This window comes from Octopus sinensis, linkage group LG24 (genome assembly GCF_006345805.1).
Source record: "Octopus sinensis linkage group LG24, ASM634580v1, whole genome shotgun sequence".
Lineage (NCBI taxonomy): Eukaryota > Metazoa > Mollusca > Cephalopoda > Octopoda > Octopodidae > Octopus > Octopus sinensis.
Genome location: NC_043020.1, coordinates 11,683,850 through 11,710,830, shown reverse-complemented (window position 1 = coordinate 11,710,830; position 26,981 = coordinate 11,683,850). Strand labels below are relative to the sequence as shown.

General features: G+C 42.3%; 1 protein-coding gene across 1 annotated transcript in view; it reads left to right on the top strand.

Annotated features, from left to right (window-relative positions):
• The first annotated feature begins 15,306 nt into the window (after positions 1 to 15,306).
• LOC115224074 (G-patch domain and KOW motifs-containing protein) overlaps positions 15,307 to 26,981 on the top strand; it is a 20,519-nt gene continuing 8,844 nt past the window's right edge. Inside the window, exons 1-6 of the mRNA XM_029794875.2 lie at positions 15,307 to 15,490; positions 18,042 to 18,196; positions 19,658 to 19,797; positions 21,341 to 21,444; positions 24,872 to 25,064; positions 26,339 to 26,471. Of these exons, the coding sequence (XP_029650735.1) occupies positions 15,324 to 15,490; positions 18,042 to 18,196; positions 19,658 to 19,797; positions 21,341 to 21,444; positions 24,872 to 25,064; positions 26,339 to 26,471 (892 nt within the window). The 5' untranslated portion in view covers positions 15,307 to 15,323. The remainder of the gene's footprint in view (positions 15,491 to 18,041; positions 18,197 to 19,657; positions 19,798 to 21,340; positions 21,445 to 24,871; positions 25,065 to 26,338; positions 26,472 to 26,981) is intronic.

Genomic DNA, 26,981 nt, shown 5'->3' with positions numbered 1-26,981 from the left:
AATAAAATATGCTTCAACACATGAATTCACATAAAGAATCTTGCAAACCAAATACAAAAGCTGTGAGTCTTGAACGATAAGCAAAGTCATGGAGAAGAGACTCAAAGCTGCAGAAATGTGGTTTTATAGAAAAAATGCTTAGAATCTCATGGGTACAGAGGGTGACGAATGTGGAAATGTTGAAGAAGATGAAATTGAAGAGACAGTTAATGGATACTATCAGAGAGAGACAGTGGAGATTTGTTGGTCATTTTCTTAGAGACACATAAAAAGCACCATCCGAACGTGGCCAATGCCAGCGCTGCCTCGACTGGCTTCTGTGCCGGTGGCACATAAAAAGCACCATCCGAACGTGGCCGATGCCAGTGCCGCCTCGACTGGCTTCTGTGCCGGTGGGACATGAAAAGCACCATCTGAACATGGCCGATGCCAGTGCCGGTGGGACATAAAAAGCACCATCTGAACGTGGCCGATGCCAGTGCCGCCTCAACTGGCTTCTGTGCCGGTGGGACATAAAAAGCACCATCCGAACGTGGCCGATACCAGCGCTGCCTTGACTAGCTTCCGTGCCGGTGGCACGTTAAAAGCACCAACCGATCATGGCTGTTTGCCAGCCTCCACTGGCTCCTGTGCCGGTGGCACGTAAAAACACCCACTACACTCATGGAGTGGTTGGCGTTAGGAAGGGCATCCAGCTGTAGAAACACTGCCAGATCAGACTGGAACCTGGTGCAGCTTTCTGGCTTCCCAGACTCCGGTCGAACCGTCCAACCCATGCTAGCATGGAAAACGGACGTTAAACAATGATGATGATGATGATGGAATGGAGCATTACATGGTGGATACTGAGCTGGAAGGAAGGAGAGCGAGAGAGGAAGGCGGAGATTGAAGATGTTTGATTGGATGAAGAAGAGAATGAAATGGCTGAGAGAGAAAGACCTGGGTGATGTAGTAAGAAGCAGAAATAAACGGAAGAACAAGTCATGATCATCAACGGCTTCATCATCATCGTTTAACATCCGTTTTCCATGCTAGCATGGGTTGGACGGTTCAACTGGGGTCTGGGAAGCCAGAAGGCTGCGCCAGGCTCCATTCTGATCTTTCAGCGTTTCTACAGCTGGATGCCCTTCCTAACGCCAACCACTCCAAGAGTGTAGTGGGTGCTTTTTATGTGCCACCTGCACAGGTGCCAGACGAGGCTGGCAAACGGCCACGATCGGATGATGCTTTTTATGTGCCACCAGCACGGGGGCCAGACAAGGCTGGCAACGGCCACAATCGGATGGTGCTTTTTACGTGCCACCAGCACGGGGGCCAGACGAGGCTGGCAAACAGCCACAATTGAATGGTGCTTTTTACGTGCCACTGGCACGGAGGCCAGTTGGGGCGGCGCTGGCAATGGCCACGTTCGGATGGTTCTCTTACCTGCCACCGGCACTGGTATCACAGCTACAATTTCCATTGATGTTGAACGATTTCAATTTCGATTTTCACTTGCCTCACCACGTCTTCACAAGTAGGGTTTCTGTCACAAGAAGGAAAGGTATGCATAAGTGGGCTGGCTACGTCCCAGGTAGGGGCCACGGGTTATGGTCTCACTTGTCTCTTTTAAAACAGTTCATTCATTTAACCCTTTAGCAATCAGATTTGTTAATTAAGTGTAATGCTAATTTGTTCACATTGTTTTAAATCAATCATACATTGTCTCAAGATTTCGATGCTGTGATTGTTTATTTTTAGAATGACATTGTAGCAGCACAATCCGCCAGTGCCATATTTGATGAGATCTCATGGCAGCCATTGCTATCTCCAAGACTGGAGTGAGACCTCACCTGCATCCATTTGCCATGCGCAAGATCACGAGGCTCACGATGGAAACTATATAAACGGGAAACCATTCAGACCTGTCACTTTTGGCGCCATTCACCACAGCAGCACTGGCTGAGCTTTTCTGCCTGTCTATCTCCAGAGGCAATGTGCCCACACTAACAGAGCTTATGATGGTAGCTGAGAGCAGGACACTTCACTTTTCCTGTAAATAAACCAGTTGTAAATAGCATTTATGCTTGAAGTTTTTTCTCTCAGCCTGCCGAAAGCCTGAACTACATAAAGGGCCTCCGTGCTGGTGGCACGTAAAAAACACCATCTGAGCGTGGCCGTTCGCCAGCCTCGTCTGGCACCTGTGTCGATGGCACATAAAAAGCATTCACTACACTCACGGAGTGGTTGGCGTTAGGAAGGGCATCCAGCTGTAGAAACACTGCCAGATCTGACTGGGCCTGGTGCAGCCTTCGGGCTTCCCAGACCCCAGTTGAACCGTCCAACCCATGCTAGCATGGAAAGCGGATGTTAAACGATGATGATGATGATGATGAAGAAGAAGAATGATGGAAGGAGATGATATTCCTCTGATATCATAAACCTTGCCTTCCATTATTAAAACACAAAACAGGTAGAATATTTGTGGCCAGGTATGGCCTGTTTGAATGCTAAAGGGTTAATGTTTTCTTTTTAACTAAGGAGGTAGGGGTTGTCCATAAGACATAGGATAGGGTCCTGGGATTTTTGTGAAAAACTCGTAACTGGGTTCCACAACAAAATATGATTGAGAATTACAACGTTATTTGACACAATAGGCACAGGACTGGCTGTGTGGTAAGTAGCTGCTAACCAACCACATGGTTCTGGGTTCAGTCCCACTGCGTGGCATCTTGGACAAGTGTCTTCTACTATAGCCTCGGCCCGACCAAAGCCTTGTGAGTGGATTTGGTAGACAGAAACTGAAAGAAGCCTGTCGTATATATGTTTGTGTGTCTGTGTTTGTCCCCCTAGCATTGCTTGACAACCGATGCTGGTGTGTTTACGTCGCCGTCACTTAGCGGTTTGGCAAAAGAGACCGATAGAATAAGTACTGGGCTTACAAAGAATAAGTCCCAGGGTCGATTTGCTCGACTAAAGGCGGTGCCGCAGCATGGCCGCAGTCAAATGACTGAAACAAGTAAAGAGTAAAAGAGTACTCCTGTCGTTTTCACCGAAAGAGTCAAAATTCCATGCACAAAATTGTAGCCCCCACCCCACCAATAAAACTATTGGCCCAGGGGCCTCCACTTGGTCTAAATCTGACTCTGTATAGGCCCTGGCTGTTTCTTATTTGAAAACACAAGTGGGAAATAAAAACTAGGAACATAAAGGGACATAATTCAAAGGCTTAAGACTAATCACCTTCATTCTAGTTCAGAACCACAAACTTGATTCAGTGATATATTACCATTTAGGGACCTTCGATGTGGTCACTAAACACGCTAGAAATAACAACTAATTCATCTTTAAATAATTCTTTTAACACCGAAAAAACAACACATAAGACAGCGTTGTCCTAGACATACATAGACAAAATACCTTTGACCTTTTGACAAGATAAAAAGTCTGCTCACTGAGGGATGACATTGGGTAAAACAGCAACAATAAGCCCAGAGGGGTTAAAAAAGAAATAAGGGATGAAGCGTATATTGTTGATGTCTCAATTTAGATTATTTGCATTACTCTTACTCTTTTACTTGTTTCAGTCATTTGACTGCGGCCATGCTGGAGCACCGCCTTTAATCGAGCAACTCGACTCCGGGACTTATTCTTTTGTAAGCCCAGTACTTATTCTATCGGTCCCTTTTGCCGAACCGCTAAGTAACGGCGACATAAACACACCAGCATCAGTTGTCAAGCAATGCTAGGGGGACAGACACACAAACACACACACACATATATATATATACATATATACGACGGGCTTCTTTTTAGTTTCCGTCTACCAAATCCACTCACAAGGCTTTGGTCGGCCCGAGGCTATAGTAGAAGACACTTGCCCAAGGTGCCACGCAGTGGGACTGAACCCGGAACCATGTGGTTGGTAAGCAAGCTACTTATCACACAGCCACTCCTGCGCCATTAATCCATTTGATGGATATTTGTCCTCATCTTGTTTGTTGTTAACACAACGTTTCGGCTGATATACCCTCCAGCCTTCTTCAGGTGTCTTGAGGAAATTTCAAACCTGGGTTCTCATTCCTAAGGTATTTTTTGATGTTGTTGTTATCATTATCATTATTATTATTATTATTATTCAGTTTACTGCCTGGAATCGAACTTGGAATCTTGGGGTTAGTACCCCGTGCTCTTAACCACTACACCATATGCCCGTGGGCATAATGTACATAAATTCCTCATCTCTTAAATATAGAACTGTCTCAGTTAAGATGTTTTTTCATTGTTACAATAAGAAGTGACGAGGTTTCATATTGGAACATCATCATCATCATCATCATTTAATGTCCGTTTTCCAAACTGTCATGGGTTGGACAGTTTGACAGGAGCTGAAGGGCTGTTCAGGATCCCTGTCTGTTTTAGCATGGTTTCTATGGTTGGACGCCCTTCCTAACACCAACTACTTTACAGAGTGTACTGAGTACTTTTATGCAGGACTGGCACGGATGCTTTTTACATGACACCAGCACCTACACGCCCATGAGATTAGGGATGCTCTGCTGGAGAGGGTTGCAAGGGTAACCATGCTTTTACTTAGCTTGATGTGTTTTTCCAAGCACAGCAAACTGCCAGGGGTCTCAGTCCTCTGTCTTCTCTGTGAGTCCCAACATCTGCAGATCCTTTCTCACCACTTTGTCCCACATCTTCCTAGGTCTGCCCCTTCCACATGTTCCCTTAACAATTAGAGATTGGCACAAAGGAAGGAACTATTGTGTCTGTAGTGGATGTGTGTGTATGTAAATAAATACATAAATTGTTTCATGATTAAAAAGGGATTTATTTACAGGGTTATAAGTGGAAGCACTCCGTCGGTTACGACGACGAGGGTTCCGGTTGATCCGAATCAACAGAACAGCCTGCTCGTGAAATTAACGTGTAAGTGGCTGAGCACTCCACAGACATGTGTACCCTTGACGTAGTTCTCGGGGATATTCAGCGTGACACAGAGAGTGACAAGGCCGGCCCTTTGAAATACAGGTACAACAGAAACAGGAAGTAAGAGTGAGAGAAAGTTGTGGTGAAAGAGTACAGCAGGGATCACCACCATCCCCTGCCGGAGCCTCGTGGAGCTTTTAGGTGTTTTCGCTCAATAAACACTCACAAAGCCCGGTCTGGGAATCGAAACCGCGATCCTATGACCGCGAGTCCGCTGGCCTAACCACTGGGCCATTGCGCCTCCAGGGTTATAAGTACACTACATACAAATGTAAGCAAATGCTACGAATTGCTTGTATAGAACACATATTAAAAATGAACATGTTTGTGTGTGAGTGTGTGCGTGAATCATTCGAAACAGTAGTCGATAGATACTGTGGGCATTTCTCTCTGTCTGCCAAAATGCAGGGCGAGATAGATCTGTGTGCTGCCGTCTCCGCTGTGATTGTGTTCTCTGTTTTTCCCTTGTATTTATAATATTTGAGACAGCTAGAAAGATAGACATACTGCAACAGAGTTACTACCTGTCATCATCATTGTTCGACCGTGGTCGAGACAATGGAATTTACCATGCTACGCCAGACTTCACGGTCCATCATGGCATTACGGAGGTCCTGTTGCTGGATGCCTGTATCCCTGGAGATTACATCAGGGTAGGAGAGTGTGCGCCCTCTGGTATTGCGAGTAGATGGCTTCCAGAGGAGAAGAGTAGAAATTACTTCTTTTTCAGCTCTACAACAATGTCCAGCAAACTGGACTCTCCTACCTTTCACAAGAGATGACACAGGTGGTAGTTTCCCATATATTTGCATTTTGGTTGGATGGCGCTTCCACGAGAGATTTTGAGCTCTCATAAGGAGGCGAGTTTAGGTTCCATCCAACTGCCTCTCAAGTAGGTCAGCGCTTGTCCAGTTGAACTGACATGGCTGAGGTCGCAGATCAAAGGGAGATGATCAATCAATTTTTGACAGAACAAGGGAAACCTTTTTTTCGCTCCTGTTGATCGCTGTGGTTTGGACGACCAAGAATTCTTGGATTCGGTTTCGAATCTAGGCTTAGAGAAGGAAGTGCTTGTAGTGATGCTACTGTGTAGGGTTCAGCGCGCATGCGCAGAATGGGACTACTTCCGGGTGGCCACCGGAAGTCTTCCCCATGCGCATGTGCGGGAAACGTTCCCTTAGGCCCGCCAAACTCAAATCCTTCTCTCTGGCAAGTCAGCGAACGCGATCGGACGTACATTTCGCAGGCTCTGATAAACTCACCGACTTAGCCGCCAACGACCATCGAACCTCTTCAACAAAACGAACAAGAAGCTGTACATCAGAGGCTGTCCTTCTCCCATCAGACACACGTACTCCATCGCAACAAATAAATGAACTGCTGTCTTTTACCTACAACCTGACTTCGTCTGTATTGTCTTACTAAAATTGTATGTGACTGGATCGGATCGACACCCTTTCAGGGAATCGATAACAGATCCTGTTACATGCTAATTCTTACGCGTCCATATATCATGTTTTCTGTCTCAGTAACACAGACTTTTTTGATGTAAATGACAAATGAGGGTTCTACAATTTCTTGCTTGATGACCTGCACAGATGATTTGTTTATAGAGTTCAAATGTTTGTGCTGTAGATTATTCATTAATACAATGATCAATGATACAGGGTCAATGATTTTGGCTAACGAATTATTAAAATTAGGGGTTATGGGGGGTCATTTAAATTTTTTGGTAATGATGCCAGCACCGCCCCGACTGGCTTCTGTGCCGGTGGCACATAAAAAGCACCATCCGAACGTGGCCGATGCCAGCACCGCCTCGACTGGCTTCTGTGCCGGTGGCACATAAAATGCACCATCCGAACGTGGCCGATGCCAGCGCCGCCTCGACTGGCTTCTGTGCCGGTGGCACATAAAAAGCACCAACCAATCGTGGCCGATGCCAGACCCCTCTGGCACCTGTGCAGGTGGCACGTAAAAAGCACCCACTACACTCGCGGAGTGGTTGGCGTTAGGAAGGGCATCCAGCTGTAGAAACACTGCCAGATCAGACTGGAGCCTGGTGCAGCCCCTGGCTTCCCAGACCACGGTCGAACCGTCCAACCCGTGCTAGCGCGGAAAACGGACGTTAAACGATGATGATGATGAGTTATATAATTATATAGACCGTTGTTTGTTTATAGGGAGTAGATTTTCGTCGTCGTCATTATCATCATCGTCGTCGTCGTTGTCGTCATCAACACCATCATCATCATCTTCATCACCACTAGTAAATGAGTAATGTAAGAGGTCAACTTCTGACAAGCCAAAACCTTAAATGCAGTTTCGGTCCTTGGTTGAAGCCATTTCATCTTTGAACCCCAATGGCCCTTGAAAAATGCATGAACATCACAACATTATCTTTCCCTTCACCCAACCACTCCGTGAGTGTAGTGAATGCTTTTTATGTGCCACCAACACAGGTGCCAGACGAGGCTGGCGAACGGCCACGCTCGGATGGTGTTTTTTAAGTGCCACCAGCACGGAGGCCCTTTATGTAGTTCAGGCTTTTGGCAGGCGAAGAGAAAAAACTTCAAGCATAAATGCTATTTACAACTGGTTTATTTACAGGAAAGGTGAAGTGTCCTGCTCTCAGCTACCATCATAACTTCTATTTCTGTGAAGGACAAAGTGATATAAAAAGATAGCTTGCTTATTCTTCAATTGGGTATATAAGAGTTATATTGGCAGGAATAATTAGAGGTTTTATTGTAGGTTTTAGAAGAAACTAGCAGTATCGCCCGGCGTTGCTCGGGTTTGTAAGGGAAATAACTATATAAGCATTTTTAGAGCGTTACTTCCCTTATATAATAGCAAAAAATGCAATAAAAATGGGAAGAAATGATGGTAAATCTTTTTTAAAATCGTAGACTCATCGTAGACGCGCGCTAATACCCAGAAGGGCTCGATAGGAATCATGACTATAAGATACCCGCTTTTGGTTAAACTGCACCGCAAAATGTGGGAGTAGTTAGGAATCTAAATCATAAGAGACAGACACACAACTTCACTTTTATATATAAAGAAGATTATATTCTTTTCTACTCTAGGGACAAGGCCCTAAATTTTTTGGGATCGACTCCAGTACTTAATTTATTGACCCCCAAAAGGATGAAAGGCAAAGTTGACCTCAGTGGAATTTGAACTCAGAACGTAAAGACAGACGAAATACCACTAAGCATTTCACCCAGCATGCTAACGTTTCTGCCAGCTCGCCACCTTTGAGAAGGAGCTATATTAGTGATGGTTTGTCATGGGTTGTGTTCATCATCACCACCACTTTCTCCATCAAATTGATATTACCTGTACAGGTGCATGGTGTACTATGCATCAGATGTTGAAGTGACTGCAGAACAATGTGATGTGAAGTCTTTTGCTCAGGAACGCAATGCACTGTCCAGTTTAAGAATTGAAACCACAATCTAGCAGTCATGAGTGCAATCATCATCATCATCATCATCGTCGTTTAATGTCCATTTTCCTCACTAGCATGGGTTGGATGGTTCGACCGGGGTCTGGGAAGCCAGGGGCTGCACCAGGCTCCAGTCTGATGAGGCAGAGTTTCTACAGCTGGATGCCCTTCCTAATGCCAACCACTCCGCGAGTGTAGTGGGTGCTTTTTACGTGCCACCTGCACAGGTGCCAGGGGAGTCCGGCATCGGCCATGATTGGTTGGTGCTTTTAACGTGCCACTGGCACGGAAGCCAGCCAAGGCGGCGCTGGCATCAGAATATAAACCGGAATGTATGAGACAGATAAAAATTTATGTTGACTAGGCACAAGGTTTGATATGGTTGGGTGAAGGGAAAGATAATGTTGTGATGTTCATGCATTTTTCAAGGGCCATTGGTGTTCAAAGATGAAATGGCTTCAACCAAGGACCGAAACTGCATTTAAGGTTTTGGCTTGTTAGAAATCGACCTCTTACATTACTCATTTACCAGTGGTGATGAAGATGATGATGATGGTGTTGACGACGACAACGACGACGAAAATCAGGATTAAACTGCATCTCTACTACCACCTCAGTGAACTAAAAATAGGGAAGATAAAGAAATTAGGGCTTCGAGATTGTATATCAGTCATTTAAGGTGCTCAAGGTTGAGAAAAATAAATTAAAACAATATATATATATATATATATATATATATATATATAAAATAATATATATAGTGTGTGTCTAATTAATTAATTAATCACATTAATGATGTAGCACAGAGAGAACGTGCTAAATCTACTGACCGTGTTTCACACATTTTAAAAATACTCTTCACCCTGAACTCATTTACCTGCCAGAAAACCTACTGTATTAAAAAGCAAATGATGAAATAGGTGTAGGAGTGGGTGTGTGGTAAGTAGCTTGCTTACCAACCACATGATTCCAGGTTCAGTCCCACTGCGTAGCACCTTGGGCAAGTGTCTTCTACTATAGCCTCAGGCCGACCAAAACCTTGTGAGTGAATTTAGTAGACAGAAACTGAAAGAAGCCCATGATATATGTATATATCTATGTATATGTATCTGTGTGTATATATTTGTGTGTCTGTTTGTCCCCAACAACATCACTTGACAACCGATGCTGGTGTGTTTATGTCCCCATCACTTAGCGGTTCAGCAAAAGAGACCGATAGAATAAGTACTAGGCTTACAAAAAATAACATTATCTTACTTGGAAAACATATCAATAAGGTTCAGGAAACATATCTACAAGGTTCAGCAAGAATTATCTGGAAAGTCCATAGCGGAGGACTTTCTATGGAAAATATAAAATGGTCCTCGCCTAAGATCACAAGTTGTTTTGATGGGAAACATGATTAAATTTGACAAAACACCAAACTGCTCTATGAAACAATAGAAACATAAAAAAAGATGTATTCTTCCACATGAACACGGTATGGTTGAGGGACTTAGTTGTAGTAGGGTTTTATGGTTGGATGCCCTTGCTGTCACCAAACTTAACCCTTGTTTTTTTGAAGGGATTGTTTTATATGTGTGTGTGTATGCATTTATGTATGTGTATGTATGTATGTATATATATATATATATATATATATATATATATATATATATACACACATACATATATATATATACATACATGTGTGTGTGTGTGTATATGTATATATATATATATATATATATGGGAGATCCCCTTCGGTCATGAATGACCATGGGATTGCTCCTAGAAAGTAACCCTCAAAGGCACAAGCCCAGGCAATGTTGTTTATGGAAGGCCAGCAGTCGCCCATGCATACCGGCCTCCCCTCTCCATGCCACCAGTGTTATCTAAGGGAAAGGCAAAGGGGCCGATACAGCTTGGCACCTGTGACGTCGCAACTCATTTCTACAGCTGAGTGAACTGGAGCAACGTGAAATAACGTGTCTTGCTCAAGAACACAACACGCAGCCCGGTCCAGGAATCGAACTCACAACCTCATGATCGTAAGCTCGACGCTCTATCCACTGAGCCATGCGCCTTAACACACACTCATATATACATACATACGTGTGTGAGGAAGCATGGCCTAGTAGTTAGGGTGTTGCACTTGCAATTGCTAGATCATGAGTTCATTTCCTAGACCGGGTGGTGTGTTGTGTTACATACCCCCCACACACACATATATGTATACAAATATATATATATATATATATATATATATATTCACATGAGTGGATATGCTGTGTTAGATAAATGAAGCAAGCATTTGCATGTGTATGTGTGTGTGGGTATTTCTCTAACAGTAAGAGATTTTCCATCCACCCCTGAGGTTGCAACCCCCCACCAAAAAAAAACAGAGTGGGAGTGGCTGTGTGGTAAGTAGCTTGCTTACCAACTACATGGTTCCGGGTTCAGTCCCACTGCGTGGCACCTTGGGCAAGTGTCTTCTAGTATAGCCTCGGGCCGACCAAAGCCTTGTGAGTGGATTTGGTAGACGGAAACTGAAAGAAGCCTGTCGTATATATATATATATATAGGTGAAGAGTGGCTGTGTGGTAAGTAGCTTGCTTCCCAACCACATGGTTCCGGGTTCAGTCCCACTGCGTGGCACCTTGGGCAAGTGTCTTCTACTATAGCCTCGGGCCGACCAAAGCCTTGTGAGTGGATTCGGTAGACAGAAACTGGAAGAAGCCCGTCGTATATATGTATATATATATGTTTTTATCCCCTCCCAACATCACTTGACAACCAATGCTGGTGTGTTTACGTCCCTGTAACTTAGCGGTTCGGCAAGAGACCGACAGAATCAGTACTAGGCTTACAAAGAATAAGTCCTGGGGTCACTTTGCTTGACTAAAGGTGGTGCCCCAGCATGGCCACAGTTAAATGACTGAAACAAGTAAAAGAGTAAAGAGAGTCCCAAAATATAACAATATTTGTTTCAACACATGATTTCACATCAAGAATCTTGTAAAACAAATACATAAACTTAACATAATGATATTATTTTTGAATTGTTGAATATAATTTTGCTGAAGAAGAAAAATGTTTATTCGACTTTATTAAGAGATCCTTCATGTTTTGGAATCCAGGAACTCCTTCGGGGAACCTGTTTTGAGGAAACTGGAGTGATGATTCTACATTGGGCTTTAAATAATAATAATAATGAAATTATTGTATACAGGGCTCAGGTGCACCACAACCTGTCAGAAGGTGCGTATAAAGTACATGCAGTAATGTACAAATGTCTGGAAAGCGAACAATGTATGAGTCAGATACATGCTTGTGTGTGTATGGAGGGGAGAAAATCAGGTGTAGTGTTGGCGAATCTCAGAAAGCATGGAAGTTTTGAAGGATGCAGTGCTCCGACAACTAACAACTGATGCCGGCAGTTTGTTCCATGCTTCAGCAACTCTTAGCATTAAAAAATGTTTCCTAAAGTCATGGGAGCTGTGCTGTTTTCTGACTTTGTAAATATGTCCACAGGTGTTAGACGGGTGGAGTTTGAAAAGGTGCTCAGAGTTATTGTTTGTAAGATGGTTGATAATGGTTCAGAATATGGCAAATGCCTGATGGAGGGTATTCTTTTGGTTGCACATTGCTGAACGGCTTCCAGACGATTGATATCCTGGGCAAGATATGGGTTCCAGACCAGTGATGCAAATTCCAGGTGAGGTCTTACCATAGCTATAGGCTTAGAATTATCTTCCTTCAGTTCAGTAACAGGTTGCTAAGCAAGGGAGCCTCTACACAGTTTCTTGATTTCCTAGAAATAGCAGCCAAATTTCCCTGGAAGCACACCATATACATTGTATAATACATTCCTAAATATATTATATTTGAATTCTTTTATTCTTTTATTTGTTTCAGTCATTTTGACTGTGGCTATGCTGGAGCACCGCCTTTAGTTGAGCAAATCAACCCCAGGATTTATTCTTTGTAAGTCTAGTACTTATTCTATTGGTCTCTTATGCTGAACCGCTAAGTTAGAGGGGCGTAAACACACCAGTATTGATGTCAAGCGATGTTGGGGGACACACACACAAACATATACACACACATACATGTATGTATATATATATACATGACGGGCTTCTTTCAGTTTCCGTCTACCAAATCCACTCACAAGGCTTTGGTTGGCTCAAGGCTATAGTAGAAGACACTTGCCCAAGGTACCATGCAGTGGGACTGAACCTGGAACCATGTGGTTGATTAGCAAGCTATTTACCACACAGCCACTCCTGAATGAATAAAAAAATTAAACAAATATATTAATACTAGCAGTATCGCCGGCGTTGCTCGGGTTTGTAAGGGAAATAACTATATAAGCATTTTAAGAGAGTTATAGCCAAAAAATAGCAAAAAAATGCATTAAAAATGGAAAAAAAATGATGGTAAATTTTGTTTTAAATCGTTGACTCATCGTAGACATTTTTAGAGAGTTACTTCCTTTTTTTTAATAGCGAAAAAATGCATTAAAATGGAAAAAAATGATGGTAAATTATTTTTAAAATCGTAGACTCATCGTATACGTGCGCTAATACCCAGAAGGGCTCGATATGAATCACGACTATAAGTTAAACTGCACCGCAAAATGTGGGAGTAGTTAGGAATCTAAATCGTAGGAGACAGACACACAACTTCACTTTTATATATAAAGATATATAATACACTATGAAAAAAAAATTCTTTTAATTTTTTAAACCTCCCTCCCTATATATCTAAAATTTCCACTTTTCGATTTAAAAAAAAAAATCAGTTTAAAATAGACATTCCCAATTTTTTGCTTAAATACCAACAATGTACCGCCTCTGGGAGCACCATCATTCCATTAAATGTATTTATGAAGAGAAGAGTATTGAGAAATATCAATACCTGTTAGAGTGACTAAGAAACAAGGGAAGTATTAGGTGGTCCTGTAATGAGCTAAAAATAGCAGCTAAATCGCCCTTAAATCACAATTTTTCTTTTCATAGGTGCATGAATTGCTGAGTGTAGAACACCAAATTCGCAAAAATTTTCTGAAAATTCCAAATAATAAACAAACGTTATGAGGGGTTTATAAGGGGGTACTTAAACCAGAATCCCACCTGATCCAGTACATGACTGATACTTTATTTTATCAATCCCAAGGCAAAGCAGGATTTGAAGTCGGATTATAATGTCTGAAGAAATACTGCTAAGCATTTGGAACAACATGGTAACGATTCTGCTAGCTTGTTACCTAAAAAAAAAAAATGGCAAATTTTGTCCATGGCAGGATTCGAAGGCAAAAAAGTCTTTTTAATATAATTTTAATAATAAGTCTTTTTGCTATACACACAAGGTCTGAAATTTTGTGGGAGAATGCCTAGTCAATTACATCGACCCCAGTTCTCAATTGGAATTTAGGCGATCTTTCGTTTTGACTCGAAATAATGTGAACATTGAATCGGTGATTTCCGTGACCACATGTTGTCTTGTCAATTGTCAGTTGGGAAGAAAAGAAAGTTAATGGGTTGTGCGTGCGTGCTTGTTCCTCTGTGTGTGTGCTTATTCTTGTTTGTGTGCGTGCTTGTTCTTGTTTTTGTGTGTGTGTGTGTGCATGTTTGTTCCTCTGTGTGTTATTTCTACATTGTGGAGGCGCAATGGCCCAGTGGTTAGGGCAGCGGACTCGCGGTCGTAGGATCGCGATTTCGATTCCCAGATTGGGCGTTGTGAGTGTTTATTGAGCAAAAACACCTAAAAGCTCCAGGAGCACCGGCAGGGGATGGTGGTGATCCCTGCTGTACTCTTTCACCACAACTTTCTCTCACTCTTTCTTCCTGTTTCTGTTGTACCTGTATTTCAAAGGGCCGGCCTTGTCACTCTCTGTGTCACGCTGAATATCCCCGAGAACTACGTTAAGGGTACACGTGTCTGTGGAGTGCTCAGCCACTTACACGTTAATTTCACGAGCAGGCTGTTCCGTTGATCGGATCAACCGGAACCCTCGTCGTCGTAACCGACGGAGTGCTCCCATCATTTCTACATTCCTCAACATATAAATACAAGAAAAAAACAGAACAATTACACACATACACAGAAGAACAAACACGTACACACACACACACACGCACAAACAAGAATAAGCACGCAAACACAAGCCATTAATGTTCTCTTCTCAAATGACAAGACAACGTGTGGTCACAGAAACGACCGATTCAGTGTTTACATTATTTCGAGTCAAAACGAAAGATCGCCAGGATCCCAAAGGGGATAAGAAGCAAAGTGGATTTGGTGGGATTTGAACTCGGAATGGCAATCTTTCGTCTCTAGTAGACCTTTCCGTCGATTTCCGTAAAAAAATTTTTTTTTACATATGGGCTTGCGGGAACTTTTGAAGTAATGAGAGCGAAAGAGACTAAGAGAAAGCGATTGTATGACGAGGGAAGTTCTTTTGAAGTTACCATGCATGGGAAGCATTGATGTACATGTGTGTGTGTGTGTGTTTGATGGGGTGTGGGAGACAGACAGTATGTTGTGTAAGTGAAGTGCTTCTGTTAGTGTGTGTGAAGAGACAGAGTAATGTGTGAAAGAAAGAGATAACTGAAATTTTTTACTCGGTGTATGTGTATATGTATGTATATTACTTCAAAAGTTCCCGCAAGCCCAAAAGTAAAAAAAAAAAAAATTTTACGGAAATCGACGGAAAGGTCTACTAGAGACGAAATATCGCCGAACTCGGAATATAACGAGTCGGAAGGAATGCCGCTAAACATCTTGTCCAGCGTGCTAACGACTCTACCAATTTAATGCCTTGATAAATAAATAAATAAATAAATAACACGAACCGGAAATAAATAAAACGAACCGGAAGTAAAGAGAAACCGGAAGTGAGGAATAACACAAAATGTCTTCCTCTGAAGCCGTAAACAAGAAAAGTGGAGGAATTACTTTGACTTTTTCGAAATTTAGTTCCACAAAGAAGCTACAAAAATCTTCGATTGCTGAAATTAAAGATGCTTTTAACGATGAAGTTGATTTTGTGTCAGGATTTGAAGACAAGAAAGTTCAAGGGTAATGTTAAAACCTATCTCGTTTATTTTCTGTTTTGAAGTCATGATTCCGTAATTCACATTTTTGGATGTTTTGTAGGAATATAAACCGATTCTTCCCCCCACGGAAAAGATACAAGGTCAAGTTGGACTTCAGCGGGATTCAAAGCCCACGATTCGGAAAGCTAACGAATCCACTTATTCGAAACAGTTATTGTTTGTCCTCATGCAGGGTCTGAACGAGCAAGCGTACCAAAGGCTTTCCTGTTGTGGCCATCTCATCTTTATTACGTTGTCAAATACGTTCCTCTCTCTCTCTTACTCTTTTACTTGTTTCAGTCATTTGACTGCGGCCATGCTGGAGCACCGCCTTTAATCGAGCAACTCGACCCCGGGACTTATTCTTTTGTAAGCCCAGTACTTATTCTATCGGTCATTTTTGCCGAACCGCTAAGTAACGGGGACATAAACACACCAGCATCGGTTGTCAAGCAATGCTAGGGGGACAAACACACACATGCTATTAATTTCTTTTAAAGACTAGGGTATAATTTGTGAGAAATGTGGCTGTTATTCTAGGAGGTCGAGTGACCTTATATACGATCCCTTGTTGGTTCAAAAGTAATTCCTTACGTTCATTTTGGTAAATATTCACGCTGTTTTGAATATATTATCCTGTAAACGCAATTTTTCCTCAGCCGCTTCATCCTCCACTGATTAATGAGTGTATGTTGAAAAACCAAAACATACATCGATCGGGGCCTACTTCTGTTGCTGCGCCTTTACATCTACATAAAAGAAGAAATGTATTTTATACATCCATGCGTCCATCAATACATTCCCCATCGATTTTCAGCAAAGCAGTTATATCTACCCGAAAGAAAACATCGATAACTAATATGGGCATTCCTTCGATATAACTCAACAAAATCAAAACATTTCACTTCGGGTATTTCCGTGGGTTGTGGAGTATAGATGTAACGAAATTATGCCAGCAATGTCTCGTTTTAAACTTGAAGAAAAAAAGCCTTGCATATTTGTTCTTACCTGTTCCATGTGTGTATGTAAAATCTGCAAATTTCCAAGCAGAAAACAGAAGAATCAAACTGTCATTTGCGTCCACGGAAATAACCAAAGTGAAATGTTTTCATTTTGTCGAGTTATATCGAAAGAATGCCAGAAGAGAGATGTATGTTATACATCCATGCGTCCATCAATACATTCCCACCTCAATGTTTTAGCAAAGCAGTTATATCTACCCGAAAGAAGACATCGATAACTAATATGTATCATCGATGAATTAAATATGTTCATATCTTAGAATCCACCGAAACCTAGATATATTGGAGCGATCCTTCGGTATTGGTACCGTAAGTACCGGAAGTGGCTTTGTTTACATTTCTGAAGATAACAGAAACCCTTTTCTCCTACCCCTAACCCTAACCCCCCATATATATAATAAAAACACTTTCTTGAAATGTATCCGGTACCTATACCGAAGTTATGCCCTTTCGCGAATCACCACAGTCTTTGTTTATGATAATGCTTCTTCCAAACAAAGCATGATCTGTGTTGCAAGTACTCACCCCATCTCCGTGTATTCGTTATTGTTTTGTTCCAAATGAACCCTAGTCTAGCATACCTGTAGCCAAAGACTTTCCAGCTTTGACTAACCCATATTATTTATTAAAAGATATATATCTCTTGCTTATTGTAGTCATTTGACTGTGGCCATACTGGGGTACTGCCTTGAAGGGTTTTAGTCGAACAAATCGATCCCAGGTCTTATTGTTTTAAAGCCTGATACTTATACTATTGGTCTCTTATACCAAGCTGCTAAGTTACGAGGAATGTAAACACACCATCACTGGTTGTCAAGCAGTTGTGGGGTAACAAACACGGATACAAAGACATACACACATGGATATATACATTTATATATATATATGGGAGCACTCCATTGGTTACAACGATGAGGGTCCCAGCTGATATGATCAATGGAACAGCTTGCTCGTGAAATTAACATGCAAGTGACTGAGCAATCCACAGACATGCATACCCCTAATGTAGTTCTCAGGGAGACTCGGCGTGACAAGGCCAGCCCTTTGAAATACAGGTACTACTCATTTTTGCCAGCTGAGTGGACTGGAGCAACGTGAAATAAAGTGTCTTGCTCAAGGACACAACGTGTCGCTGGGAATCGAACTCAAGACCTTACAGCCGTGAGCCGAAAGCCCTAACCACTAACTATATATATATGTATATATATATATATATTATACACACACACACGACGGGCTTCTTTCAGTTTCTGTTTACGAAATCCATTCACAAGGCTTTGGTCAGCCTGAAGCTATAGTAGAATTCAACTATAAGTGGCCTATACTCCACGTTGGAGGGTTAAAGGCAGGAAAAAAAAAGTTGTTACTGTATCAATGACATAATCTCCTAAACATAAGAATCATCACCAATTTTAATTTCAATAAATATCAGTGTTGATATTGTTATTTTTAATATGATGTTATTGTACTTGGTCCAATCTGAGCAATATTCGATTGTCCTTATTTCTGCAGCTCCAAGATAATTGATGAACCAAAAGAATATGTAATACCATGTATCAAAAAAAATGTTTGGCAGAAGACCAACCAAGACAAGAAACCAGCCAACAGTAAAGGAGAAAACCCTTCAAATTCTTTGGAAGATTTGGCAGCCAAAGAAATTATTGCAGGTACAGAGCTCGGATCCTCTTTTATTTTATTATTCATGGGAAAATCGGTGAGAAACAGCCAAATGAATTAGGTATTCGACTCATTTTTTAAAGCTTAGTCAAAGGAGGAATGGCCTTGTTCATGACCTTTTTTGGGGGCTTTCATGACCAGTGAAAGAAATTATTGTCTGACTGCAATCTTGGCCTGAATATTTGCAGCAGGATGGACCCTGCTAATGACACCCTGAGACCAGGTGTTCAATGGACTGATAGATTAAATAGACTATCCAAGAATAAATAGAAACAACCTCTCCAGTAGTCCTCCACACAATTTCCGTTTTCCAAATTTTATTTGTGAGTTTTTAATTACCCTGAAACTATGGTAGAAGGGAAGTACCTGCCCATGGTGTCAGGCATGGAGACTAAACCGAAAACTATTTAGTTGTGACGTGAACTTCTTAACCACACAATTTTGCCTGCTGCATCTAACAAGAAGGTCATTCACTTATGCCATCTTCAGTTAATGCAAAGCAGACAAGAATGTAAAAGGTATATGAAAAAAAAACTATAACAAAATAATCAATGTCTTCATAACTATTGTTTCTGTTCCTATTTTTAAAGTCTTTTGAGATAATAACTTTACATCAGTGTACATTATTTACATTCGACGGATATTTGTCCTCATCTTGTTTGTTGTTAGCACAACATTTCGGCTGATATACCCTCCAGCCTTCTTCAGGTGTCTTGGGGAAATTTTGAACCTGGGTTCTCATTCCTAAGGTATTTTTCGATATTATTATTGTTCAGGTCACTGCTTGGAATTGAACTCGGAATCTTAGGGTTAGTAGCCCGCACTCTTAACCCATGGGCATATGGCATAGTGGTTAAGAGCGCAGGCTACTAAACCCAAGATTCCAAGTTCAATTCCAGGCAGTGACCTGAATAATGATAATAATAATAATAACATCGAAAAATACCTTAGGAATGAGAACCCAGGTTCGAAATTTCCCCAAGACACCTGATGAAGGCTGGAGGGTACATCAGCTGAAACGTGTTAACAACAAACAAGATGAGGACAAATATCTGTCAAATGTAAATAATGTACACTGATGTAGAGTTATCAGTAAAATTCATCTCTAAAGAATTTAAAATAGGAGCAGAATCAATAGTTATGAAGACATTGATTATTTTGTTATAGTTTTTTTTTATATACATTTTACATTCTTGTCTGCTTTGCATTAACTGAAGATGGCATAAGTGAATGACCCGTCAAATGTAAATAATGTAAAGTGAACTTCGTAACCACACAGCCATGTCTGAATCTGAGATAGAAGAATTTTGTTTAATTTAAATTACACCTTTGAATCTCAGCAGGTAAAACGTATTCTTGAAGTGGTCAGACTTGTCGTGAATATTATTCCAAAAGTTGTGAACCAAAAAACAGCACCCAGATGTCTTATAAGGTTTATTGTCTATTTTCAGATGCCAACAGACAGAATGAAGAATGGAATGAGAGAGGAGTTGAAGATACAGGAGCTGCCATTCCATTGCTATTTCAGAATCAGATTCCTTCAGGTTATGAGACGGATGATAGACTCGATGTCTCTTTAAGACCAAATGAGGTAATTAGGGCTCTCTTTACTCTTTTACTCTTTTACTTGTTTCAGTCATTTGACTGCGGCCATGCTGGAGCACCGCCTTTAGTCGAGCACATCGACCCCAGAACTTATTCTTTGTAAGCCTAGTACTTATTCTATCTGTCTCTTTTGGCGAACTGCTAAGTTACGGGGATGTAAACACACCAGCATCGGTTATCAAGCGATGTAGGGGGGACAAACACAGACACACACATATATATATATATATACATATATACGACAGGCTTCTTTCAGTTTCCATCTACCAAATCCACTCACAAGGCTTTGGTTAGCCCGGGGCTATAGCAGAAGACACTTGCCCAAGGTGCCACGCAATGGGACTGAACCCGGAACTATGTGGTTGGTAAGCAAGCTACTTACCACACAGCCACTCCTGTTTTTTTTCTTTTTCTTTTCTTTTTGCATATGTATGTACATGTTCTTGTTTTGTTCTTTATTACTGTGTATATATACAGGCACAGGCACAGCTGTGTAGTTTACAAGTTTGCTTCCCAACCTCATAGTTCCTGGTTCAGTCCCACTGCGTGACACCTTGGACAAGTGTCTTCTACTATATCCTCGTACTGACCAAAGCAACTTGGTGTGTTCAGTTACCAGCCCCGGCTCTGCTGCTCGTCAAACTGTTGAGGTACTGGTTGCTTGCTGTGGGTTGGTAAATTGGAGAATTGCACCAGGCTCTAGTCTGTTTCTTCATCATCATCATCATCATCGTTTAACGTCTGCTTTCCATGCTAGCATGGGTTCGACGATTTGACTGAGGTCTGGCGAACCAGATGGCTGCACCAGACTCCAATCTGATCTGGCAGAGTTTCTACAGCTGGATGCCCTTCCTAATGCCGACCACTCCGAGAGTTCAAATTCTGCTGAGGTCAGCTTCGCCTTTCATCCTTTTGGTATTGATAAATTAAGTACCAGTGAAACACTGGGGTCAATGTAATTGATTCATCCCCTCCCTCAAAATGGCTGCCCTTGTGAAAAAATTTGAATCATCATCATTGTTTAACGTCCGCTTTCCATGCTAGCATCGACTGGACAATTTGACTGAGGACTGATGAATCAGATGGCTGCACCAGGCTCCAATCTGATCTGGCAGAGTTTCTACAGCTGGATGCCCTTCCTAACGCCAACCACTCCGATGTGTAGTGGGTGCTTTTACGTGCCAACGGCACGAGGGCCAGTCAAGCGGTACCGGCAACGGCCACACTCAAATGGTGCATTTTATGTGTCACCTGCACAATAATGCAAGTGTAGCAAGGAAAGATCTGTGTGGACAGAAACCACATGTCGAGCAAACCTTGCTTGATCTTGATTTTCAGGAACCAAATAGGGTTCAAATAGGGTCCGTTGATGCTTTCCAAACAGTGGGAAGCTATGTGCCTGCCAAGAGGTTTGGGCTGCTGTTTATGGATACAAAATAGAGCATCAAAGAAGAAGCATTGAACCAATGACAGATAAAAAGCTGATAATTAAATTGATGAATATTTTATTTTGTGTTCTTTATTGGCAGCCTGAAGACACTGAGTATGATTCAGTCCCCATTGAACATTTTGGTAAAGCCATGCTCCGTGGTATGGGCTGGAAAGATGGAGAAGGCATTGGAAAAAATAAAAAGTGAGTAAGACAGATTTTGTTTCTTTATATCCTCTTTTACTCTTTTACTTGTTTCAGTCATTTGACTGCGGCCATGCTGGAGCACCGCCTTTTTTTTAATCGAGCAACTCGACCCCGGGACTTATTCTTTGTAAGCCCAGTACTTATTCTATTGGTCTCTTTTTGCCGAACAGCTAAGTGACGGGGACGTAAACACACCAGCATCGGTTGTCAAGCAATGCTAGGGGGACAAACACAGACACATATATATATATATATACATATATACGACGGGCTTCTTTCAGTTTCCGTCTACCAAATCCACTCACAAGGCATTGGTCGGCCTGGGGCTATAGCAGAAGACACTTGCCCAAGGTGCCACGCAGTAGGACTGAACCCGGTACCATGTGGTTGGTAAGCAAGCTACTTACCACACAGCCACTGGAGTCTCACTGCTTCATAGCATTTCTGACTGTGAGTGGGATAAGGGACTAACTCAGTTGGTGCAGATATCACTGAGTGTCTTTGTTTGAAAGGGTCAGTTTTAATGGTATTTACATCCTTTGCTGATATACAGCACTTAAGGATATACATATATAGGTGCAGGTATGGTTGTGTGGTAAGAAGCTTGCTTACCAACAGCGAGCTGGCAAAGACGTTAGCACGCCGGGCGAAATGCTTAGCAGTATTTCGTCTGCTGTAACGTTCTGAGTTCAAATTCCGCCGAGGTCGACTTTGCCTTTCATCCTTTCGGGGTCGATTAAATAAGTACCAGTTATGCACTGGGGTCGATGTAATCGACTTAATCCCTTTGTGTGTCCTTGTTTGTCCCCTCTATGTTTAGTCCCTTGTGGGCAGTAAAGAAATAAGAAGCTTGCTTCCCAACCACATGATTCTGGGTTCAATTCCTTGGGCTTGTATCTTCTACTATAGCGTCGGGCTAACCAAAGCCTTGTGAGCAGATTTGATAGATGGAAACCTAGGAATGCCCATCACACACACACACACACACACACATATATGTTCAGTCCCACTGCATTGCACCTTGGGCAAGTGTCTTTTACTATAGCCTCAGACAGACCAAAGCCTTGTGAGTGAATTTGGTAGACGGAAACTGAAAGAAGCCCGCCATATACATACATATGTATATATTTGTGTGTACGTGTCTGTTTATCTCCACCACCATCACTTGACAACTGATGTTGGTGTGTTTATGTCCTTGTAACTTAGTGATTCAGCAAAAGAGACCAACAGTATAAGTGCTAGGCTTACAAAGAATAAGTCTTGGAGTCAATTTCTTTGACTAAAGGCAGTGCTCCAGCATGGCCACAGTCAAATGACTGAAACCAGTAAAAAAATAAAAGAATAGTGTGCACACACTACAGAGTGTAATCACCCTGAGAGAAATGTTGGGCATAAGAAGCATCAGATGAGGTGTGCAAGAGAGATGACTGTGTTGGTATGGTCATGTGGTGCGAATGGATGAGGAGAGCTGTGTGAAGAAGTGACATTCCCTAACAGTGGAAGGAACCCATGATAGAAGGAGACCCAGGAAGACATGGGATGAGGTGGTGAAGCATGGCCTTCAAACGTTGGGCCTCACAGAGGCAATGATGAAAGACCAAGACCTCTGGGGGTACGCTGTGATTGAGGTGATCCGTCATGTAAAGGGAGATCACAGCTGTAGCCTACACCAGTGTGGCATAACCAGCCCATTTAAAAAGTACCTTTGAATCATCGGGTGACATTCCATGCTTGAGGAGACCTATTGAGTCAGGTAAAATCAAATCAAATCACAATCAAATGGAATTGTAGTCGTGGCCAATGCCAGTGCCACCCGACTGGCTCCCGTGCTGGTGGCACGTAATAAGCACCATGCATGTATGGGTCGTTGACAGTGCTGCCTGACTATCTCCCTGTGCCAGTGGCACATAAAAAGCACCATCCGAACATGGGTCAATGCCAGCCTCCCCGCCCCGACTGGCTCCGGTGCGGGTAGCATGTAAAAAAGCACCATCCGAACATGGCCAATGCATTATCTTGTAGCTTTGAAATTTCAATGGTGTCATCATCATCATCATCATTTAATGACTGTCTTCCATGCTGGCATGGTTGGACAGTTTGACAGAAGCTAGCCAGGCAGAAGACTACACTAGGCTACAGTGTCTGTTTTGGCTGGATGCCCTTCCAAATGCCAACCACCTCATAGAGGAGACTGAGTGCTTTTTATGTGGCGCCAGCACAGGTGGGATCAGTTTTGGCATGGTTTTTACAGCTGGATGCCCTTCCAAATGCCAACCACCTCATAGAGGAGACTGAGTGCTTTTTATGTGGCGCCAGCACAGGTGGGATTAGTTTTGGCATGGTTTTTACAGCTGGATGCCCTTCCAAATGCCAACCACCTCGTAGAGTAGACTGAGTGCTCTTTATGTGGCGCCAGCACAGGTGGGATCAGTTTTGGCATGGTTTTTACAGCTGGATGCCCTTCCAAATGCCAACCACCTCGTAGAGTAGACTGAGTGCTTTTTATGTGGCGCCAGCACAGGTGGGATCAATTTTGGCATGGTTTTTACAGCTGGATGCCCTTCCAAATGCCAACCACCTCGTAGAGTAGACTAAGTGCTTTTTATGTGGCGCCAGCACAGGTGGGATCAGTTTTGGCATGGTTTTTACAGCTGGATGCCCTTCCAAATGCCAACCACCTCGTAGAGTAGACTGAGTGCTCTTTATGTGGCACAGGTGGGGTCAGTTTTGGCATGGTTTTTACAGCTGGATGCCCTTCCAAATGCCAACCACCTCGTAGAGTAGACTGAGTGCTCTTTTTGTGGCACAGGTGAGATCAGTTTTGGCATGGTTTTTACAGCTGGATGGCCTTCCTAACACCAACCACCTCATAGAGTAGACTGAGTGCTCTTTATGTGGTACCAGCACAGGTGAGGTCAGTTTTGGCATGGTTTTTACAGCTGGATGCCCTTCAAAATGCCAACCACTTCATAGTGTGGATTGGATGCTTTTCACGTGAGAAATATGATGAAGTCTAGGCAGGTCAGGCAAACCAGTGATGGATGGTTGACCTGCATGAAAAAATAGAAGGCCACAGCCTAATGACTGGACTGAGGGGTCGCAGACCTACATCATCATCATCATTGTTCGACCGTGGTCGAGACAATGGAATTTACTATGCTACGCCAGACTTCACAGTCCATCATAGCATTACGGAGGTTCTGTTGCTGGATGCCTGTATCCCTGGAAATTACATCAGGGTCCTCCATTTCTTTACCACAGATCTACCCCAGTGTTGGGTATTATCTTTTTCACCAATATTAGTATTTTGTAGGGTATGTGTGACTAGCCAGTTTGAACATAACGCAGGTAGAATATTTGGGCCAGATATGGCCGGATGGTTTAAATGCTAAAGGGTTAATCGTCCAGTTTTGTTATTTTTCAGGTTGGTGAACCCTACAGATGTTGTTATTCGTCCAAAAGGAATGGGTCTCGGTGCTGACAAGAGTGCAGTGAAACAACTAAACCACAATAAAGGCGGCCATCAAAAGAAAGACAGTGATGACAGCCCCTTGGTCTTAAAGACAGGTTCACACTGTGTGGTTGAGAAAGGGTCTTCAAAAGGTCTTTATGGAACTGTAAGTTCATTGACCATCTTTATATTTTACTGGCTTTATTTTTTGATGTTCTAGTTTAATCCCAGATCAAATCTATTGATACTCAGTTATGATAAAAAAATACAATCCATCCACGACAATCCTGTCATTTCAGGGTATCTAGGACTACATTCTCTAATGGGCACTACTTCCCTTTTCTTTTAAGATGATAGAGTAGAATTTAAAGTAGATTTGGCTGCTATTACTAGTGGGTCATTTTTACCAGAATGTAGCGACAGACGAAATACCGCTAAGCATTTCGCCCGGCGTGCTAACGTTTCTGCCAGCTCGCTGTTTGCCAAGACTTCTGACAGTTTGTTGTGCTTAAGAAGACATGCCTAGCTGAGTAAAATTGTGGTTGACCTTGCGTATAATCATGTCCCCTGCTTCCCTCTTCAGCTGGGTGTTCCTAATTTTGGGTGCTGGTGCCACGTAAAAAAGCACCTGTGCTGGTGCTGCGTAAAAACGCCCAGTACACTCTGTAGAGTGGTTGGTGTTAGGAAGGGCGGCGAGCTGGCAGAAACGTTAGCACACCAGGCGAAATGCATAGCTGTATTTCGTCTGCCGTTATGTTCTGTGTTCAAATTCCGCCGAGGTCGACTTTGCCTTTCATCCTTTCGAGGTCAATAAATTAAGTACCAGTTACGCACTGGGGTCGATGTAATCGACTTAATCCGTTTGTCTGTCCTTGTTTGTCCCCTCTGTGTTTAGCCCCTTGTGGGTAGTAAAGAAATAGGTATTTCGTCTGCCGTTATGTTCTGTGTTCAAATTCCGCCGAGGTCGACTTTGCCTTTCATCCTTTCGAGGTCGATAAATTAAGTACCAGTTACGCACTGGGGTCGATGTAATCGACTTAATCCGTTTGTCTGTCCTTGTTTGTCCCCTCTATGTTTAGCCCCTTGTGGGCAGTAAAGAAATAAGAAGCTTGCTTCCCAACCACATGGTTCCAGGTTCAGTTCCTTGGGCAAGTGTCTTCTACTATAGCCCCTTGTGGGTAGTAAAGAAATAGGTATTAGGAAGGGCATCCAACCACCCAAAACAGGCATAGAGCTCAGGCAGCTCTCCAACTGTCCAACCTATACCAGCATGGAAAACAGATGTTAAATGACGATGATGATGATGATGATTTTGCTAACCAGTCAAATGCATGCGTCTTTATGAAGATGTGTGTTTTATTGAAGAAAGAAAGACAAGAGAGAGAGAGAGAATATAACAACACTGAGATAGAGTGACATTTATTTTTCTGTCTCTATCAGGTTGTAGGAGTTGATGAGGACAATGCACGGGTGCTGGTAAAACTATCCATCAACAGCAACACCATCACGGTCAGCCAGTACACCTTACGACTCGTACACAAGAAGGAGTATGACAAATACCACAAATACCTGAGTGAGTAACCTTAACCCTTTAATTACTGTATTTATTTTGAGATGCTCTGTGTTTCTTTCAATTATTTTAACCCTTTAGTGTTTAAACCAGCCATATCCAGCCCAAATAATTTACCTGTTTTCTGTTAAAACTGCCCAGATTTGATATCTCACACCAACCTATAATGTCAATTTAAAAACAGGTGATAACATCATGGAAATCTTAAAGCCACGAAATAATGCATAATTAGCTTAAAACAATATGGATGAATAAATATTATATTTGACAGAATAATCTGAATGCTAAAGGGTTAAATATAACAAAGAATTTAGTAAAATAGCTTAGTTATCATTCAGCTTAGTGTTAGGAACATAAATTGTGACTAAGGTTTGGTGGAAGATTTTAATTCAAAACTTACGAAAACAAGACATTTGTACTCAGAGCTAGAGCCAGTTTCAGCTGGGTTTTAACAAAAGGGTTAATTTAATCACACAACTTAACCCTTTCGTCACCGTATTTCTGTTGAGATGC